The sequence below is a fragment of the Dermacentor variabilis genome, chromosome 6 (assembly GCF_050947875.1).
Source record: "Dermacentor variabilis isolate Ectoservices chromosome 6, ASM5094787v1, whole genome shotgun sequence".
Taxonomy (NCBI): domain Eukaryota; kingdom Metazoa; phylum Arthropoda; class Arachnida; order Ixodida; family Ixodidae; genus Dermacentor; species Dermacentor variabilis.
The window spans coordinates 83,224,927-83,246,903 of NC_134573.1; the positions used below are offsets into that span (position 1 = coordinate 83,224,927).

General features: G+C 43.6%; 1 protein-coding gene across 2 annotated transcripts in view; it reads right to left on the reverse strand.

Annotated features, from left to right (window-relative positions):
* Nucleotides 1–21,977, reverse strand: part of LOC142584905 (protein MMS22-like) — a 170,891-nt gene that overhangs the window by 66,252 nt on the left and 82,662 nt on the right. For both annotated transcript variants that reach the window (XM_075695241.1, XM_075695242.1), the window contains exons 13-20: nt 20,810–20,920; nt 19,540–19,592; nt 15,892–15,957; nt 11,972–12,076; nt 6,789–6,900; nt 2,499–2,668; nt 1,176–1,309; nt 26–116 (exon numbers count right to left, since the gene is read on the reverse strand). In XM_075695241.1, coding sequence (XP_075551356.1) covers nt 26–116; nt 1,176–1,309; nt 2,499–2,668; nt 6,789–6,900; nt 11,972–12,076; nt 15,892–15,957; nt 19,540–19,592; nt 20,810–20,920 — 842 coding nt within the window. The remainder of the gene's footprint in view (nt 1–25; nt 117–1,175; nt 1,310–2,498; nt 2,669–6,788; nt 6,901–11,971; nt 12,077–15,891; nt 15,958–19,539; nt 19,593–20,809; nt 20,921–21,977) is intronic.

Below are 21,977 nucleotides of genomic sequence, written 5' to 3' on the forward strand. Positions count from 1 at the left end.
AATGCAAATGGACAACTGTGGTCACCTCAGCTTTTCTGCCACCTCATGGATGGTTCCCAGCACGTCCTCTTGCTGGGAAGTGGAACATTGGTCCAGCAGCAAGGCCATCTCGGGCACTGGGGAGTCAAACAAGAGGGAATAGGACAGAAGGAAAAGAAAAAAGAGGGGTGTCATTATGTTGATACACGACAGAAACAAATTAAATTAAATTAAATAAAGTTAAATTACAGGGTTTAACATCCAGAAGCTTCAAGTGGGCTGTGAGGAGGGTTGGCAACCGTCCTGAATTTAGCGAGACAGTCTTTACTTTTCAGTAAGTATCCGGAGTCCCAGCGTGACCCAGTCGAAATTGCCAAATGTCACAAATTTTACTTTCTTTCTTTCTGTTGAATAACAATAAACAAGCCAGATTTTCTTCTTATAATGCCTGACAGCTTGCTTGCATGTTCTTCTCCTTTGTCAACTGTTGCATTTTCATAAACACAAAGGCAGTTTCGTTTCTGTTATGGTTCTAGTTCTGTGGTAGGCACTATAACCATTCATAGTATGTCTACCCATATTGATAGCTGTGCAAGTAAGGCAACTACTGCACCTTCCTTGTCGCAAATCACCACTGGTAGGACTAAAACAAATTGTTACCAAGTTGCGCGTACAGACTGACAGCTGTTGGCACTGACAGCATTGGTTGTGGGGTACACACATACTTTATTAATCATGGTTTATCTTTAGATGCATCGCACAAACAGCAACAAGATCGCAAGAGCAGACACTGACAAGCGACGCGATGTTTTTCGATCATAGCAACTCAATCGGTGCCAATTTCATTCAATTAAGGTACTTGTCTGTACATAAACTTTCTTGAAGCATGTATACCTCTCCTGCCTTCTTTTTCCACCAAAACACTTCCAATGGAAGGTTCAGAGACCAACGAGCGAAACTTTCGCAAATGGAATTTATTTTTCATAAATCTCGACGCAACATTCGTGACATTGCGAAACAAGCCCAAATTCATGAACATTGTGGAACACTTGGGAGAGTTGGCAAGCAAGGAAATGGATGCTGCGCAGTGTGTGCGACATTGAACATTTGCACTGACATTCCTCGAAACAATAAAGCATGACTGAATTTGTGCTCGATCCTCACGGTAAGTGTTACACTATGGTTAAAGCGCTTACCCAGCAGCGCGTGCTCTGAGCAGTCTAGCTGTGAGCTGGCATCCATGAGCTCCCGGATTCCTTCAGTGTAGACAGGCAGCAGCAAGGACCGCAATGACTGAATGGTGGCGTTCCCACTCTGTGGCCCCAGACCTCTGTTGATGAGACAAGGGAGTTCTTACACTGTCACACCTGGCCTGTTGAGTTGGCCACAATTACATCAATGCCACAAATACAATCGCTACAGAGTATCATGTGCGAAATGCTGGAAATAGGTTTTTCTACACTATTAGGTTGCATTGCAAAAGATATCTGTAATAAAAGAGATGGTGGCAAGGATGGAAACATCAGCTCAAGTACTCCTGCTTTATTTCTACTTTTAGAGTGACGCAGAGGTTTAGCAATAGGAATGAAAGTATGGCCACGGTGTTTAAAACAACAGAATATTTCCATAAGCCTTGAATGGTCAGTAAGAGGGCTAAGCTACAATAAGGAACATTAGGTCCTTGTGAAACATAAGAAAACAGTACATTTGTCTAGTAGGCCCAATAGTTACTCAAAACCCTCTAATGAGGCAATTGACATCTACAAAGCAACCAGCACAAGTAAAACCACATGGACTTCCAAAAAAAAAAAAGCTTTGGCATTGTGAAACCATGCAGGATCTCTAATGCACTATTTTGCGAGACGAAAAACTTGTGCATTTTTTCCTGTGCACCGAGTAGAATGCAGCACTGGAGACTATGTTAGTTCTCCATCAAATGGATGCCACACAAAATTCTGTATCAGCCGAAGAGCTGCCTGGTGGTCCTCCCAGTTGGAGATTGCAAACTTAAGTAAAAAAATGACAACTGACCCCTACGGTCGCATTACCGACCTGAAGGTGTCACCGCAAAGTTAACTTTAAGCGCGACAACCAGGCTTGTGCGTTACATGTTACACATGTTTTGGTAAGAGAATTTTGCTTAAAGTCCAGATCACACGCACTCTTGACGATGCATGCCGCTTTGCATCTACGTGCCTTGCACCAGTGACTCACGACAGCGCGCACTCACTTGGCTCACTCACAGACGCCTTGGCAAACGCCACTTCATGCTTTGTTAATGACAGTGCGTCAAAAATGTTTAATATCTCAATACCATCCTTCTTGGCCCACTCTTGCACCTGCAGCATACGGGATGCAAGCCACTCATTCTTATCACGCATGAACTTAATAAGGAATATTGCGGTGATGGCGATGATGACAACAATGGCAAAAATTTGCCTGTAATGTTTACATAATTTCTGTCGTGATAAATGTGAAGGCAGCAAGTCTTAGGCACAGGTTGGGGCCAAGCAACTCACACGCAGCGCTCAAAGAACCACCCGGCTGTCCTCTGTGCCACCTTAGCCAGGTTGGCTGAGCTCGCTTGCAGCAGGAGAAGCACCGCAAACAGGCTCCTCAGGGCCACCTGCAGCTTCTCCACCGGGCTCTCAACGGGCACCAGCGCAAGCACCGACAGCATCCGCTCGACCTGCACGGGCATCCAACATTAGTGAGGCCTTATACGCCTGGTACAAGGCTATCCCAACAGTGGATGCCTTTCTTTCTTGTAATACAATGCGAACCAAACCTTTGCAGATACATGCCGACTAAAGCAACTTGTACGTCAAAGAAAGCGAAGCTGTGTAAAGGAGTTTTTACGCCGTTTGGATGTCCTAGTCCTAGAAGTGTGTTTTCTCACTGTCCAAAGTCTAGCCTGGACTTCACAAATGTTTAACCAGGGTTATTCAATTCTTTCTGTCTGGTCACGAAACTTCCGTGTAACGCTATGGGAGAGCTTCATATAGCACCCGCAGTGGACGCACCGCGATGCTAGCATAAGTAGAAGGTGGACTGGAGCAGATGCCGAACAGACGTTCTGTGCATATGCTCGCTGTTGCACAAGGGTTGACTGTCTGTATTGGTGTGTGAATATTGTCGGCACAATGTGCAAATCGCCGCCCTGTTTCTGTACAGTGTTCAGAAACTTAAATGCAGGCAATTTCGAAACAACTACACCGCCTCGTTTCATTTCCAGGCTCAACTGCATTCACAACAGCGACTTAGTTTATAATTCAAATTGTATACTTGGACTACTTCATCGTGAGAAACCTACTGCAAAGCAAGATCACGTCGCACTTTTATGTAATTGCACGTAAAAAAATCCTGCATTTCAAACTCACAAAGCTAACCAACTGACTACTAAATTAGTTACTAAACTAACTACCAGATTACTAAATTTATTACTAATTATTACTAAATTATTAATCATGTAATTACTAAAATAATTACAGCTAATTACCAACCTAACAAAGATAACCAACTGATTAGCTAAGTTATCTAACTGAAATAATGATATTATTCAATAACAATCTGCCTGACTATAACTAAGCAAATATATTTAACTTACTGATAACTAACTAAGACACTGAACTAGCTAACCAAATATGCAAATAGTGCAAATAGAGACAGCCGAACAAAACAGTTTGTGCCAGGAAGGCTACCAGGGGGAAGGGGGGCGACAACAACCATAGAATGGTGTCGTGTATAATTTAAACACAAATGCATTGCACATTACGTTATTTTGCAACAAGTTGCCGTTGCATATTCACTCTACAAATATGCTGAAATAAATGTGGCAGAGCCGCCTTTCCTTGTGAAAGATTTACATGATCGTGTGACCTAGCCATCTGGCACGGCCAATTGTTCACCTTCTACTAATGCCAGCACCTCTGGTGCCACCTTCTGTCCATATACGAAACTTTCAGGGAATTTTCATGACCAGATGAGAAGTATTGATGGACCTTGGTTCAACTATATCTGGTGCAATTTCTTCGCTATACCCAAGCCTTTTTCTATACTCTATACGCTACGCTCAAGGAGGAAATTAAGAGAGAAGGCAGGGATGTTAGCCAGAAATGCGCGTTCTTTGCTACCCTACTCTGGGGTAAGGGAAAGATGGAATAGAAAGATAAAATAGAGGGAGGGAGGGAGGGGAGGGGGAGGAAAGCCGCGGGGAGCTCGAGCACGCACCCGGAGGGCCTGAGCGAGTCAAAGACGTTCACATAGGCCAGTCGCCCTCAAGAAAGACAAAAGTGCGTTCATGGCATGCCTACAAACGGGAACGTTCCCAAATGACTACACCTATGACTGGTCAATGCAATTAAAAAATGTGCTTGTCTGGGTGCCATGAGCCCAGAAAGAAACAGGGCGAATAAGAAAATGAAGAAACTATGAAGAAGACAAGAAAGCACGGTTGAGGAAGAGATAAAGAAAAAGAACTGAGAAAATATGAAAGTGTCCTATTGAAAAGAACGGAAGATATGAAAGAAGTGGAAAAATGCATGCACAGCTAGATGGCCAATGTAGAAAAAGGACACGTAGCAGAAGAGAGAGCAGCCCAGTTACATTCTGAGACAAGGGCAGGAGAAGGAGCTGGAGGCTGGACGGCATGGATGGCACCTGGAGACGGTGGCAGTCCAGTAGAAGCCGCACTTCAGCTGCTGCGGCTGCGACCCGTGAGCTGAGTGTGGCACCCCAACGGTGACCCAAGGTACAGACTGACGGCCCCGTTTACAGGACTCCCTGTGGCTACGATACACAGGCTAGCGGAATCGGCCGGCCGATCCAGGCGCCTCAGTCACCTCACCGCCCTGACTGCCTGACCAGGTCAGCCGTGGACAAGACGGCGGAGACAGCGACGTCAAGGCTATGGGTGTCTACTGCTCCTCTTATTTCTATTTTTTTGCGCCTGGGTAGTTCCTGCCTGGCTTTGAAGGTCGCCTGTGGAGTTCCACCAAACAGGTCACCCACCACGCAGTGGGCTGTGCTGTTACTTCACAAATTTAAAAGAGGGCTTAATGCTTACTTCTGCTTTACTTTTGCTCAAATTTTACAGTCCATATTTATCACTAAAAAAACTTGCCATCTTTGCTTGTCTGGTTAGTCTGGAAAAATAATTTACAACCACCATCTCAAGCATGAAGGCTAAGCCCCATGAGAGTGATATCGTGCGCGATGGTGCGACAGCGACGAGCGAAGGCTTCGAGTGACGAAACAGGCCGTCGCTTGAACAGATCGCTTGTCGCCCGGAAGTGCTATGAGTGACTAGCCAATAGCGCGAAGCTGGAACTGGATGTACGTCACTCAAATACTACCGATTGTTGCACGGAACGAGCAAGCGATTGAATTTTTATACGTGTAAGGATAAGAACCTACTGCAAGATGTTCAGAAACATTTTATGCTGCTCTTTACAGTAAAACGCATTAACTTAAATTAATAAAGCTTGTGTCACGCCAGCTACGACGCGTATTTGCTGCCCTCATACTCGCAACACCAGGGAGACGGTTGCTCGAAGTCGTCGCTCGCATGGGGTACAACTCGTAGGCGACAAGTGAACACGAAAGCCATCTCCATCGCGTCGCTTGTTGCTGTCACGCGCGAGATCACTTACATGGGGTTTATACTTGACAGTGCAGACACAAGCTTCTTCACAGATGTGGTCTGGTTTTGTTGCCTATTGGAAATTATTAGTCCGGATCTACAAGCTAGACAATTAATGACAGTGTTTATTGAACGAAGTGTTTATTGAATGAAGTGTTTTATTGAACGATGTAGATCAAAAGATGCACTTTTGCTGTGAAATCTGAGTAAGCACAAAGAAGCAGTAACAGCTAAATATTTTTTAAGGTTGCAAAAATGAAACTGCAGGTTACTGTACATAAAGAGGTTCACACAGCAGTAGTTGGGGCTTACAGCCACAAAGCAAGTGAATAGGACTTGAGCCAAGTAGACTGACAGGCAGGGAAAGCACAAGGTGTCGGCTACTTAAACCTCACTTTTCAACTAGTTGAACTTAATCGCCGCATTGCACTTATCATAAGGAACTTAATTAAGAAATAGCATCAATGATAATGTCCAGCTTTCTGCTTCATAAAACTGCAACAGGGCAATAAGCAGGGTTCTTATGGTATAGCAGAGCATAATTTGCAGTGCTGTAAGTGGCAGGTGTTGTTTGCTGGGAAATGTGGGATATGGCAGAACAGTGCTCAGCCTGTTGTTCTCGCATGCTTGCTGCCATGATTCGTTCATCTGGCTTTGCCATCAGCAGCCCAGCCATCAAACCAGCATATGTGGCAGGAAACCAAGGACAGAAAGGGAGATTCTGGAGGCCTTTCACATAATTAGGCAGAAGAACACCAGTGTCACTGACATTTCTTTTAGCCTCACTGATAAAGAGATCAGTTTCCTTAGCGACGTGGCTAAGAAGATTAGGTGACGTTGTACCTGACAAACGTCTTGCGATGGTATTTTTTTAGACATGTGCCAGGAGATTTGCCTGAGGGCATACATATTTGTCCTTCCCTCGTAATAAATTGGTTGATAGTTCCCTCCTGTCCGTTTCTCTTCATATTCTTGTTTTTTTGCGTCTGCTGCTGGTTTTTTCTATTTGCCAAAGTCCCTGCGTGGGCTGTCAGGTGGTGAACTGGGTTTGAGATTGAGCAACACTTCCTCTAAATGCAGGTGCAAGAGTATAACAAGAGAAAGAAAGAACAAACAACTACAATGGTGATAGCACGTGCTTCCTAGGTGAACTCATTGGTGCACTCACCGGTTCCTCCAGGTCGATGGACAGGGCGAGCACCAGAAACAGCAGCGAGCAGTTCTGTAGGCCCAGCTCGGTGAGCTCCTCTACTCGCCTGGCGTGAAACCGGCTGCAGATGCTATTGTGGGAAAACAAAAAAGAAAGAAAGAAAAAAGAGGAAAAGAAAGGAAAAAAAACAAGAAGCTTGGGAATCAGCGAGTGTATGCACTGAGGTTTCATTTAATTAGGAAGCATTCTGCATGATGTGCTTTGAGATGGCACCGTACCTTGTACAGATACTAGGCTCGGGCGAACATCCGAAGTTTGGAATGCGAATCTGATACCAAACACTAACTATTTGCATTCGAAAAGGAGCTATCTGGTATTTTCGAATATTTCAAGCTAACCTAATATCAAAACAGACAAATGTGAAACTCCAGTTATTGTTCTCCATCAACTAAACATGGTAGCAAATTAACAGAAATGAGACACACTGTCCAGTGCGTCCCTGAATCCAGTTGCACGGTAATAGCGAAGTTGTAAGACTTGTTTAGCCTATGTATTTGTTGGCAGATTTTGAATGCCTTTGTAACTTTTCTTAGTGCCTTGAATGCACTGAGCAAGTCCGTGTAGTTCTGTAATGTTTGATAACGTGCTGACACATTCGATGACATCATGTATGGCTTGTAGTTCTTGGTACTCGATTAAATATTCCCTACCTATTATATTCTTATTCGATTTGTATTTGAAAAACTTGATATTTGCTCACCTCTAACAGATATCCAATGTTCCTAAATGTGTGTGCTAGACAATAGTCGCGCTGAATTTCGCAGGCGACCAAGAAAAAAACTACGATTAATGCATGCACTATTCACTGCATGTACCTTGTGGCAAAGTTGACCTAAAAACTTGCATTTGCATTATTTCCATCAGGAAAGCAGTGATAGGTAAAATATGTTATGAGGGCGAATAAGAAAGTCTTTGCCCTTATTTTATTTTAGTCAAATAATGTCTCTAAATGCGAAGTCAACATATCCATTCCCAGCAGTGGAGCTTTCTTGGACTGGCCCTGCCTTGTCTGCTGGTAGCTCCACGGCACAGTGCTGCTGTCAGTTGTTGAAGATGGTGGTTGTGCTTCACCCGTCCACGGCATACGAGCAACGAAGTGAGATATATTTTCTATGGAGCAAGGAGTGAACGCCCGCAGGGAAATGCAGCCCGTGTAGAGGGAAAGGTGTCTTGCTTGGAAAAGTTGGGAGGTGGGGGTGTTGCGAGTTTGCAAAAGGCCGTGAAGGCTTGCCTGACAATGAGCTTTCAGGGACGTCGCTTGCATCACTGACTGACAATGCAAGGGCATCTCGAATTTAGTGCTATGATGGAACAAATGTCTCAACCGGTGTGGGGACTATGTGGAAAAATAGTGTAAGGTACTTAGAATAGTACGTATATTTGTAATTAATTGTGTGTACATTATTTTGGCTAAAGAAAATAGGGGCAGACTTTCTGACTTGCCCTCGTACGAAAAAGATGACAAAGACAAGCATGCTTGAAGCAAACTGGGAGTGTGCTAAATTTAGTAGCTGCAGGTCGCAGCACTTTTGTAGCTGTTACTCCCTAAAAGTAGTTCACATGTGAGATTCTGATGTGTAACAGTTCTGTTGCCCAACCTAGTCATGTCAGTGGTGCAACTGTCTTGGAGCAAACCTCCATTGAAGGTGCGAAATAATAAGAGATAGTGTTTCTAAACAGCGCTATGGATGAGGGCAAAAAGTACACAAATGAAATGATGCAGATCAGCGCTCGTCCTGTCGTTTGTGTACTTTTCATCTTCGTCCACAGTGCCGTTTTAAGAACACTGTCAAAATGAACCTACTTGCCCAAATCAAGGTATCATTGCCACAAATAAAAGAGAGCGTGTAAAAGACTAAAAATTGTAAATGTCTAGTTCATTACAGAAGAATTTCGTTTACCCTGAAATATTGTATACTCCACATAATGCTACCTACCGCGATCAGCAAAACCCGTCTATCGCGGATAATTCAAACTAGGTTTTTAGACATGTAGGATCCTCTAGGCTGGTTTTTCATACCATAAGGTGGCCTCACCGCCAAGAGGGTTATCTCACAGCTATCTCGGATACTTGGTTGCTATAGTCAGAAGTTTAAATCCTTTTATGTTCCATTTGTAGCTATGTGACTGAATTGGAGGCGTGGAACAGAGGTAGAACATCAATCGGCCCTCTAATCTGAAGGTAGGAAGTTCGAATCCTCCTCCAGTACACTACATCTTCAAGCTTGGAGTGGTACTTGACAACGGCAAAAAATGCTGACAGCCAGTGGGGCTATACCAGTCCAGGTGCAAACAAATAAGAAGGCCCACTAAACTTCCCTGGTGCTGTATTTGACCACTACCTAACTCATGACCTCTAGAATTAACCGATGGCCCTCAGTCCCCAGCAGCTGCGAAGCACCTGAACAAGGTGGCGGTCAGACCTGCAACATGGCGGAGGGTGCCAAGAATCTCTGGGCCTGGACAGGCCGCCAAGAATCTCTGGACCTGGACAGGCCGCCACTGGAAACTGAACCTGGCAACGTTCAACACACGAACCCTCTCAAGTGAAGCTAGCTCAGCAGGACTCTTTGAGGAACTATCAAGCATTGTGTGGGATATTATTGGCCTTAGTGAGGTTAGAAGAACTGGTGATGCATATACAGGGCTGACTAATGGCCACATACTATGCTATAGAGGACTCCCAGATAAGAAGCAAAACAGGGTAGCATTCCTAATCCATAAGGACATAGCGGGCAACACTGACGAATTCTACAGCATTAATGAGAGAGTAGCAGTAATTGTGATAAAGCTAAATAAGAGGTTTAGAATAATAGTACAAGCCTACACTCCGACCTCCAGCCACGATGATGATGAAATAGAAGTTTTATGACGATGTTGAATTAGCTGAGAAAAGTGTAAACTCAGTATACTGTAATCAAGGGCAACTTCAATGCAAAAGTGGGAAAAAAAGCAGGCTGGTGAACAAGCCATTGTCAACCACGGCATCTATTCTAGGAACTACAGAGGAGAGGTGTTGGCAGAATTCGTGGAAAGGAATAAGCTCTGAATAATGAATACATTCTTGAGGAAGCATAGCAACAGGAAGTGGGCCTGGAAAATCCCTAATAGAGAAACAAGAAATGAAATATATTTCATACTTTCTGCCGATCCCAGCATAATGCAGGATGTAGAAGTGTTAGGTAGGGTAAAGTGCAGTGATCATAGGTTAGTCAGGTCTAGGATTTACCTCAATATGAAGAGAGAAAGTGTAAAGTTAGTCAAGAAGAAACAGGTCAACCTAGATGCAGTAAGGGTAAAAGCAGACCAATTCAGGCTAATGCTTGCAAGCAAATATGCAGCTTTAGAACTGAGAGATGAAGATGACATAGAGGTAATAAATTAAACCGTAGCTATTAGGCCGGCCTTGGACGCAGCAATTGAAGTGGGAGGTAAGGCACCAGAGCAACCAGTAGGTAAGCTCTCCCAGGTAATGAAGGATCTAATAAAGAAACAAAGAATGAAAGTGTCCAACTCAAGAGATCAGATAGAATTTGCAGAACTGTCAAAACTAATCAACAAGGAGAAAGTAAGGGGCATTCGAAATCATAATGTGAGAAAGGCTGAGGAAGCAGTAAAAAATGGATGCAGCATGAAATCAGTAAGAAGAAAATTTTGCATAGGACAAGCCAAGATGTATGCAGTGAAAGATAAGCTGGGCAATATCATCAGCAATCTCGAAGGTATAGTAAAAGCAGCAGAAGAATTCTATACTGGTCTGTAGAGTACCTAGAGCAGCCACGATACCTCCATTCAAAGTAGTAATGACCAGGGCACAGATGCTCCTTCTATAACTAGCGATTAGGTCAGAAGGGCCTTACAAGACATGAACCAGCGAAAAGTGGCAGGAGAAGATGGAATAACAGTAGATTTAATCAAGGATGGAGGAGACATGATGCTTGAAAAGCTTGCGGCCCTTTATACGAAATGTCTCACAACTCCAAAGGTTCCAGAGAACTGGAAGAATGACAAAATTGACATGTTAGCTGTCTTCCTGCACAGTTATTAGGTTGCGTAATCTTGAGTTTCGGTGACCCGTTAGAGTGAAAGGCAGATGAAACATTCGCTCCCCTCTGCCGGCGCTTATTGTGATAGCGCCGTCCCAGTGCGGGCGACGCTATCAGCCGCGAGGGCAGAGTGCACACGAAAGTGTGGCTGGCTTCACTTGAATCGTATTGCCTATGTGAAGATATCGTCGACAAGGCGTGAAACTGTATCATTTATCACCGACTCGCAAATTTGTCAAAATTAATTGTTTCCTCATTCAAATTCCCTTTTTTGATTGCCCGATAATTTGGAAGAATTCTGCAGCCCCTTTCAGTGTAAAAAGAAAGAAAAATCAACTGGCGACTGTAATTATTTGCACAATAAGTCGAATTTAAATACAATGAAATTTCAATACAACAAAGCAAAGTGAGGACTTTACCTACTTCGTTATATCAAGGCTTAACTGTATATCTATGCTGTTTTCAACAGGCAGTACCTGCTGCTGCGAGTTTCCCTCAGCACATGCAGGCTTCGCCCTTCATATGTACACTGCACACTTTAGTGCAGTAAGCTTTCGTCATTTTGACATCACACCTGGCCGTCTCGCCAACTGTGGTGTGTCAGCAAACAACTGGATTGTAATTCAACCATATGACTGGTACCTGCAGTACAGTTTGCATTTAATGTCTCTGTCTTCCTTTACAGTGGCGGTGAAAGTTTATCAGACTGAAATTACGGATAAACACACTTTGCTATATTGAAACTGAAGATAGATGGCATTTGATGGACGGCAAACTATTGGAGGTTTGTTCCACTGAGAGTTTGCTACATCAAGGTTTCACAGCATCGCATATCTCTTCTTAGCTTGGCATCAATTTAAGCACTAGTTTCCAAAAGTCAAAGCCCCTCAGTAGTAAATGCTCAGTAATAAAGAAATCTAAATAACTTTTTGTTGGTTTCGAATTGGGACCATGATTTCTAAGGACACTTGAGTTACTTTAAGCTAAGAAGAAAAAAGAAACAAAAGATAATAAAGCTAAGAAAAAAGAAATAAAAGCTAAAATCTTTGTGCCAGTATTCTATCAGGAGGCAATAGAATAGGAATACATTCTTACCGTCCACGCAGTGACTTCCAAGCACTGGTGATGCCCTCTGGAGACTGCCTGTGCAGACTGTGAGCTAGCAGCATAAGGAAGAGCTCATAGCTGTTCTCTGCCCCCCTGTGAACAGAACATGAGGCATGAATGTGACAAAGAGGCAACGTGATGGTTACCTCACTATTTCTTGGGATGCAAAGGCCAGCATTGTTCCTTGCTTTTTTCCTCTTTGCATACTAAACACAATGGCCTGACTTGAACAAACAGTTTACAAACATCATAATGCTGCCGTGCAAACTGATGCTGACAAGAAACAAAGTAACAATGTCAAGAATGGCTTGTGTCAGCACCTACTACTCCTTGTCTGCATCATCTCGCACTTTACACCACAAAAATTTTCTAACTCGTCAAGTTTTCAATTCTTCTACAGCTGACCGTCAGAGTTGCTGTGTCTAATTTTATTGCATACTCTTTAAAAAATAACTTCAAATTAGATACCTCAAGCTCTTGCTTCACTTAGCCAGTACCTCCTAGTGGCTGTCACAATTAGCTTGCTGTTCACAGAGTGCTTTCTTTTGGCCAACTCTTAAACATGTCAGGCAAAATTGTTTGCTAAATTTCAGCATTAATAGCATGACTACAGTCAATATCTGCTTCGATGTTGGTGATGGAAAGTTGAAGCTATTTGTCGATAACATTACAGTAGACAAGGCTGTGAAGCTGAATGCAACTGTTTATTAAGATGGAACATGCAAGCGATAGAATAGAAACTGTTTACACAGACATCTAAACACTAAGAGTTACAATGAGGTTACAATTTTGGTCGTCTTTCGATCTTAGCTGAATCTCCACCGAAACCCTTTGCAACGGCCCTGCACATGCTTCCTCAGCATCACCCTCGAGCCACTGTTCGTCCAATCCCACCACAGTGCGTGCTCTGTGCACACAGGGACTCCCAGGGCGTTGCAATCCGGAATTGCAATCTGTTGAAATGATTGTCATACATCCTCACTGTGCAGGGGGCTTCTTGTGTTGCCACCTCGCAAGACACGGACCCGGAAGGAAAACAATCTCACGCTCGTTGGGACCATCTGGCCCGTTCGCGGAATTTTTTGGCAGGGGTGCAGTCAAGAGATGATGGGTTGACTTCAAAGCAAAAGCACTGCTTCCGTTAAACGAATGGCGGAAGTCCTGCCTCAGCTAGCCCACTTATGTGCTCTCCGTAAACCATGGCTCCCCCACTGGCAATAACTCTCTGCCAAAGGGCTTGTTGTTGGGCTGCACGCCTCCTTTGACAACCGCCGCTCCTATAGCCGCCCACACAAACAACGATGATGCTCTACTACTACTCCTGCAATTTTGTTGCCACTCTCAATGACTACCTGCTGAAACTGGATACTTGTTGCGGTGCTCCAAAATACTGCAAACAAGTTTATTAGGATGCAAACCAGATTTCTGCAAATTTTGCATATTGCCTGCAATTTGTGTGAAATTTCAATTATGTATATTTAGATAGCAAATAGATACGAAGATCTGCATTGTTCTTGTTGTTGGTCTAAATACACAATGTGAATGCCCCTGCTTCCCTTACAGGCTTGTAGCTTGTAAGGGAGGTTACCTATTTCAAGCAATACCTGCCATCTGTTCCTGTGTTCAAGCGTTAACCAAATTCAAGTGTGGCATATGCACTCAAACCTTGGCCTCTTGCGAGGCATGTGAGATTTCACTCAGACTTCTAAATTTACAGTCCTGTGTTTTCTGTAGCCCATGCCCTTCACTGGTACAATAGGTGACACATACGCATTGTCAGAAATCTTCCATGTGCCTTCTCAAAATTTCATAGTGTGTGCTTGCACACATTTACTGGTGATTGATTGGTTGATTGATTTTTCAAAGCAATACTGAGGCTATGGGTGATGCAACAGTAAAGGAATCCATGTTCGTTATGACCCCGTGAAGGTCTTTAATATGCACTAAAAATTCCCCATGTCAGTGTTGCATTTTGCCCCTGTTGGAGTACAGTTATCATGGCCGGGAATCAAACCTGCAGCCTTGTACTTCGCAGCAGAACACTATAGGCACAGAGCCATTGTATCGAGTGTGCAGATCCTTAGTGCCTTGGTGTACAAATGCCAATCCATGTTTTGGAGTCTGCTGATGCCCAGCCACAGCTATTGACTCCAACAATATTATGTAGGCCAATAAACTCTGCCTCTGCAATTCATTTTAGTTAGTGAATAAGAGGCTTCACTTCTCTGGCGGCGGCGAGTCATCTGTGTGCCAGACTGCAGTATGCCAGAACGATGGCCTCTGAGATTGTGCTTTGTTGCATGTTGTAGACAATGGCACCCTTTAATTTCAGGAGCAAAGCATAACTGTAACACTTTGTGGGGTTCTCTCACACCCGTGCTCTTGGGACAAAGGAACGACAACACAGTAGTGCAAACAATCACAAGGGCATTTATTGCACCTTTCATAGATCAGTGCCTGCTAGCCGAGTTGCTATCCACAAAACATGCCGATGGGCGCGCGACAAATCTAGAAGTCTGACTCACCGCGACCGGAAGCGAGCGAATATGTTCGCCCCATGCTGGATCCCAAGGCCTGGTCGTTCGCGTGTATGGTCACGCGAATCGTGGCGCGTTCGAGGGCGGCCACGCGAGGCGGTCTCGCAGAAGCATGGGTCGGCGCGGGAGACGTCCCCGCCGTGCGCCGACCCGCCGGGCAAGAGGGTCGCTGCACGTGCGGCACGACCGTCCCGCTTGCTGTCTCAAACCCAACAGCCCGAGCGCCTTCCTTTCGGCGCCCAAGTAACCTCGCCTGTCGGCGGCGTTAGCAGCGCAACACTCGCGCCATCTCTCGCACTGCGCCCCAACCACACAACCGCCGCGGGCATCACGCAGGCCACGCGCCGAATCCGGATTACAGGAGACGCGCCATGCGGGAAAAGCATATCAGGGGACGCGCGAGAGTCGCGCATCCCCACATCTTCCATAACAATTTTTTTTTTTTTATGGAACGTTATGTTGCAAGCGGCTTGTAACTTGAGTGCAGGGAGCTGAATGCCTATGCACCGCTTCCCGACGTGTTGCATGCTACCATGAGTACGGAAAGACGGCTTGCCGACTCCTAATTCTGGTTTCGGTTGTTTTCATTTCATGTGCCATAGGTCTGCATTGCCTAAAAAAACCAAAAGCCGCTTGATGCAGTTTGAATACGACCTACACGCATGTGCACCTTGCATTTTACAAATTTTAGTGGCCCCCTTCAGTCTAAACCAAGACATTATTCCAGAACCTTAAGGCCCATATTTGCAACACTTCCCTTATGCAGATGCTGTCTGCAACCGATCGTTCTTGCAGAAATCATGTCAGTAGTACTAAAACACCAGCCAATCAGAAAATTTTCTCACCTAAGAGAAGTATTGTAAATAGGGGTCCTGTTGCCCCTATAACAAATAAGTAGGAAGCTTGCAAAAGCCATAGGGGTTCTTTCACAATAGACATCTTAATGAAAAACAAGAAAAGCAATGCCACCACTTGAGGCACCAATGAATTCATTGATGTCAAAGATTGGGTTAGTCAGTTCTACATAATCCAAAATGTAACAGCGCGACTTAGGCAAAGGACAGGAACTGTAGAAGAGAAGACAAAGCCTGTGACCATAGGTACAGCGCAAGGAAGACAAGACGGACAGAAGTACATGCACCCATCGCTGACTTTCAACACATTTTCATTGAAGGTCGGCACTGTGTGCGGTGATTGTTGCTCGTATTTTCTTCTTCGCGCTGTGCCCGTTATAGTCATGAACAACCAACAAGCCCAACACTGCACCTTTCAGAATGAGACAAGCAGCGAACCAATCCAGTTCAGTAAGGGAGGGTATCGTCCTTTATTTCTGTTCAGCTAGTCTGAGCAAAAGTAGCATGTTCTGCTTACCTCGCTCCCAGGTCGTTTATGTCAGCCAGTGCCCTGGCACGGACATGCATCTGCTGGCTTGTTTGGCTGCAAACAGAAAAGCATTCTTTTTTTTCTGAGTGCCCATTTGCTGACAGGCAGTCACTGCCACTGCTCATCGTTCTAAATGACTGGCCTTCTTACTTGTTTCACTTTGTCCAGCTACTAACATCATTGGTAGCTCATTTCCATGACGTTTCTGACTCTGCTTTCCATGTACTCATGCCAAGAAGTGTTAAAAGCTGTCTGTTATTGCTGCAGGTCTTTCTTATTCACCTTGTCCTGTTTTCTACTATGATTCCTTAACATTTCTGGTGAAAGCTGGCTTCGATAAAGTGACTGACTGATTGATTGATTATTTATTTATTTGAGTTTTCACATATGGATATGAAGGAGGCAGGGTAAAAAGTCTAGAAACAGCTTGATAGAAAGTTAAATACTTAGTTATATCAAGAATTTCATTATATCGAGGTTTAACTGTACATTATTATATGTGCTATTAGTATAGATAAGCTATCCAGTACATGAAAATGCATGTCATTGTTATGGAGGGAAGGCCATAGTCAAATGCTGCATCCCCTGCTGCATCCAGTTCAATTATTGTCATGCTCATGCATTCATGTCATGAATCTCCAGATGAGACCCTATTGTAGACACTGCACCACTGCTTTCGAGACGAGACGTAGGCCTGATGCGTACAAAGTGGCACTGATTGCCCCACTTTACATTCTTAACATGACACAAACTTAATGTTTTGCTTAAGAAACTGAAATGGAGGCAATGAGCCTAACATGTTTGATAAAGCAAAACAGTTTTCCTCCTTAGTAAAAATAAAGCAGCTAGCTCAAAGCGCACAATTATTCAGTCAAAGACACCTCTCGCTTTCATCGTCTGCTGTGTACAAGCTGTCCACTGCTTCATTAGCTATGATGCATCTCACCGTGAAACTGAACGGTTCGTCATATATCGGTGCCAACACGCTTGTTTCCTGCCTTGAGACAGCCTAAGCAATCAACCAGTGGTGCAGAGCACGAGTTGCAGGTCACATTATCGCTATCTTGTGAAATGCATGGCTCAGTCCGACTCGGTTGGCTGAGAAGTGGTCGAATATCACTGAGAGTGATGCACACACTACAGGTATTAGCTTGCACGGCGCAAGCGCCGGCGTTGCCATCTCTCGTTCGCTTCACTGCTTACTCACACCATGTGATAAATCTTTAAGGCACCATCTTGCATACATTTCTTTTATTAATTAAAAAAGCCGCCGTAGTCATAACCATTGAGGATGTGAAAAGTCACTAATCTTGATTACAATACAAACGCAGCAGTGAGAAGTGCAAGAAGTTATGGAACATTCGTAATGTTCACCCAATATCATTTAAAATGAACGAATTTAAAAAAAAATATAACGGGCCAAAACCCAAATGTCAACAGCACGCAAGAGCGATGCAAATGCTATGAGCATGTGCACAGTATTATAAACAAAATATTTTCGTGGTGCCAAACGGTGAGGAAAATGTAGCGATAACAACACAATATAGCTGCCAAAGATTAGGAAAATGTTCTATTCAAGAATGTGTGCCGCTCCATGTCACGTTTTGTCATCTTGATGAAAATTAAAATTTGCATTTCGCAAAACTTTCACTTCCTGGCACAAATTAAAAAAACATTAGCTTCTCGAGAGCCAATCAGACAGCCAACATTGTGGATAATGGCTGCTGTGCAGCCACCATGTGCCACGAGTATAGAGCCTCAGGAGGGAGCATCTCTTGAATGACATAGGCTGGCAATGGATCGAGCTAATACTGCTAAGCTTCCTACTGTCCTTTGCCTCTCTGAATCTTTTACTCTTATTCTTTTTCATGTTTCCATTTATATAAACATCTTAAATGTTTATCTTGTCCAGCTTCCTGCCCAATATTTTTTGATGCAACAGCTTCTGCAAGCAGATATTCACTGTGCTTCTTGTATATTTTGCCAAGAACAACTCATTGTTCTGCTCTTCCTTCCCCGTATTCTCATTTTAGGCTTAACTAATAGAATTAGTATAGGTTTATGTTAGTGACCAATGTGGGCAAGTTAGTAAGCCACAATCGCCACAGCTTGCAGCGTGCCAAGATGGAGCAAACCAAAAGAAGACACATGAAACATACACACTGAATTAACCAAAGAAAGTAAGGTAGTGTCAAATTACCGCAGAGTGACTGTATCGAGATGGAAATCACTCCCTTCTTTTCATTGCTTATGTTTTCTTTGTATAGCGTTAATTGCACAGCCCTTCTACTGTTGTGTTTGTGAAAACACAACATGCTTCATGACGCCAATGAAATGTTGGCACCACCTTTGTAACAGTCTAATATATTGCACAAAGATGACCGGTTTGCAAAATCAGCTTCGCCACAATAAACCTGAGCATGCGGTAAAGCATACGATTGCCGGGAAGGTGGTTTTGGTTGTGTAGGTGATTATGCAGGCAATTTTTGGCCCAATTTAGAGTGTAGCTCTTAAGCACTTGTTGCTGCGTTAAGCGTTGGCATTCATCAGCGTAACGAGCAAATGAGCACAGTGAAGGATATAAGAGAAAACGTGGAGTGCAGCGGGGGATAAAAAAAGAGCGCGAGGAGGAAAGCGGAAGAGGAGGGTATGGCAAAAGGGTGAGGAGAAAAGCGGAGTGCCGCACGGGACGTGTTTTACGGCGGTGACCAGGCATGCGGCGAGCATGTCCACTGATACCATATATGAAAACAAAGCGCTGGCATGGGCTTCAGACCCACTGCGCATGTGCTACTTCGCCTGTGCCGTTGCCGGTAAAGAATGTGCTCCGCGCGAGCTATGTGTTCGTGTGCTCACACTTTTACACTAGGATGTTTAGCTTAGCTAGCTTAGCTTAGCTTTGTTCTAGCTTATGGGGGTATGAGCCATTGATGAGCCATTGTTCTGCCCCGCACTGCCACTGGGATCAGACCACCATTGTTTTCTATTGGGCCCCATGTCACGGAATATCCTGTGTCGGTGTCAACGGGGCGAGATAGCACTGTCGAGTTCCGCTCTTAAAGGCAACACTTAAGTGTCCTCCAAGTTTTTGTTAAAACCGGTAATGCTATAAGTGGGTTCAACTGCACTTCTTTTTGGCCAATTAAAATGTTTAGATGTGTGCACCCTCTGCTTTTTTCATGCAACCTTATTATAATTACCGGTTATAACAATGGGGTTTTCTTGGCACTTGAATATTGTTATAAGCGGGTTGGACTGCAATGCCATACTTCGGGGCACAGGCAAAGGAAGGCTTTGCTCAAAAAATCCGCAATGGCATTCCCCTCAATGTCGCCTTCAACACAGGTGCACAGGGAATATGGCAAGGACTACTGTCATCGTGATGCAGGTGTGGCTGCTGCGAGTGTGATCTGAATATGGTGGTGAGACTGGTTCATTAAGTGAAGAACAAAATTAGGCAAAGTGAATTATCAGACAATCACTGTTAGAGTGGATTGTAGTTACACACTGATACGGTCAGAAGCAACCTCGGTGCGCAAGTTATCTCTGGTGCCTTAAGAAGAAGAAGATCCACACTACAATTGAAAGTCGCTACAGAAGATTGGCAGAAAGTGGAAATTTCAACCATGTTCTCACCAGATGACTTGAAATGCTTGGACTCCACTTGAACCGGTAAGAAAATTTTCATTCTGTAGAAGAAAGAGACGTGCTATGCAGACTGGTAGCCTCATACGTAACACGGTAGATAGTTGGGCAAGTTGGTACATCTGCATTATTACTTACAGTGCAAATGAATGAACGTGTTACGTCTTCCTTCTTTGTCCCTGTTGATTCATTCCTGCTGTAAGTAATCATACCTAGTAGTCTGATACCAAAGCAGTGCATGTTTGTAAGTTATGTTGGTCACTTACTTCAACTAAAATGTTGAGCCCACTTAATTAAATTAATAAGTGGATCTTGTTTTTTGATTTAGAAAGTATATTTGAATTTTTTAGAATATCTGACATTTATGAAGAAACATTTTACGCATTTTGAATGATCCGAGACTGAGAATGCTTTAATAGTTGCTTCATTCACTTGATTTCCCCACAACTCTTTTCTTCTACCAGGCAGTTATCCATCAAAAGGGCTTTAATGTAACTGATGTTTTGGTTCAGAAGCAAACTCGTAATCAGGGCAAGACATGACATTTCTCTCCCCAGTTCTTGCAACCACTTGACTGGAAACACCACCAGTGAGAAACATTTACTGACAATTGTTCTTAAATATACTTTGAGTAAGCCACAAGACAAAGTATTAACTTGGACAAGCTGGTGCACATTCAGGTAGCAGAGAAAACGACAACTGAACATGAGAACAGACACAAATAAACACGAACACTCATGTCTGTCACCAGTCTATGTTCACCTGTTAGCACTGTTTATTTTAAAGCAGTACTGACATAACATTTTCGTTTCTTGCATAAAGTGAAAGGGCTAGACATCAATATCCCAGAAAAAAACACTGGTAAGCCTCAGAGCCCACTAAACAGTTTACTATAATTAGCTTTTCTACAAACCAATTTCAATTATCTTTGCCAGGAGATGTATGTTTCGTGAAGTTGTGACACACAAGGTGGTCACGTGGGACCAGAACATAGTGACATTTCAGCCCTTGCTCTGGCTTGCTCAGTTGCCCACTATACTGCTACTCATTGCACAGCCCAATGTAGGCATGCTGCTCTTGGCACGTGTTTTGAAATAGTCATAGTAAAAGGTCAAACACAATTAATTACTTATGGAACTCTTAGGGAAGTGAGCTCCATAATGTAATCACAGGTTTGAGGGCTATCCAATAAAGTAGTAAGAACGGAGATGCTGCTATCTCGTGGGAATTACAGCAAACAGCTCACAACCCCTCAACATACCAAGTTCTTGAGGAAAAAGTCAAGCAGCGACTGCAGAAGATCGATGCTTGGCTCCCAGACCCTGTGCAGGCTCATGCAGGAACGGACAACCACTCGCATCAGTGCCTCCTTCTGTACGTGCGGCAGAGTGACACATGGCAAATTGAGTCTCCGAGTTCCTGCTTGCCACTCTCATACATTCATGCATTCAACAAGGGTATACTGCAAAGCATTAATTAAAGCAATGCATGAGACAAGAAAAATAACTTCAAGGCCAACTGCTGCATTTTGCAAGTGAACGTAGCCAGACAGCCTCAAATTAACACATTCTCTCCCAATTAAGTGAAATAATTAGAGGTGGGCAGGTACCTGTTCTGAACATGGCTCCCCAAAAAGAAGCCCTTGAATCATCACGTCCAACTACAGATCTATAATACCAATCTATTGCCAACAAATTCTTGCCGCTTCCTGGGCGTTTCAAATATGACTTAACATGGACAGATCACGTGGATCAGGTTCGTTTGAAACTGCCTAGGTCTATCGGTTTGTTGCAACGCATAAAATAGCTTTTACCTCTTCGTTTGAGAAAGCAGATTTATTTTTCCGTAGTTCACTCGTATTTTATGTACTGTCAGCTAGTTTGGGGTACATGTAACAAATCAGATTCAGACCGCTTTTTCTCGCTTCAGTTCAGGGCGTTGAACGTATTCCGTTCCGCACCTGTTACCAAAGAATCCCTGTATGACGCAGTTAAGGTACTGCCGTACTATCAACTTTACAGCTTCTCATTGGCTGTACTTATTTTTCATAACATTAAGCATGATTTTACATCCTTCTGCACTAAGTACTTAAACAGGAACCTTACCCATAACTTGCGCACTGTATCTGTGGTTTGGTCGAAGTCACGCACAAATTATGGTACTCAGATCATAGACAACCAAATAGTTACACTCTGTAACACTTATCCTTTAATGATCAACTGCACAAATGATTGCAAAACCCTTTCTCAATTTAAGAAAAAAAAAAAAGAAAATGATGCTTTCTTCTCTGGCCTCTTTTGCTTAGAATTGTACCTCTCTTTTGTCTTGAGCAAGTGCAATTTGAATGATTCTCTACATCTTTGTTTCCGTGAATTAGAATGATGTAATCAATGTATAATATCAAATCATAGGATGATTTGTCATATGTG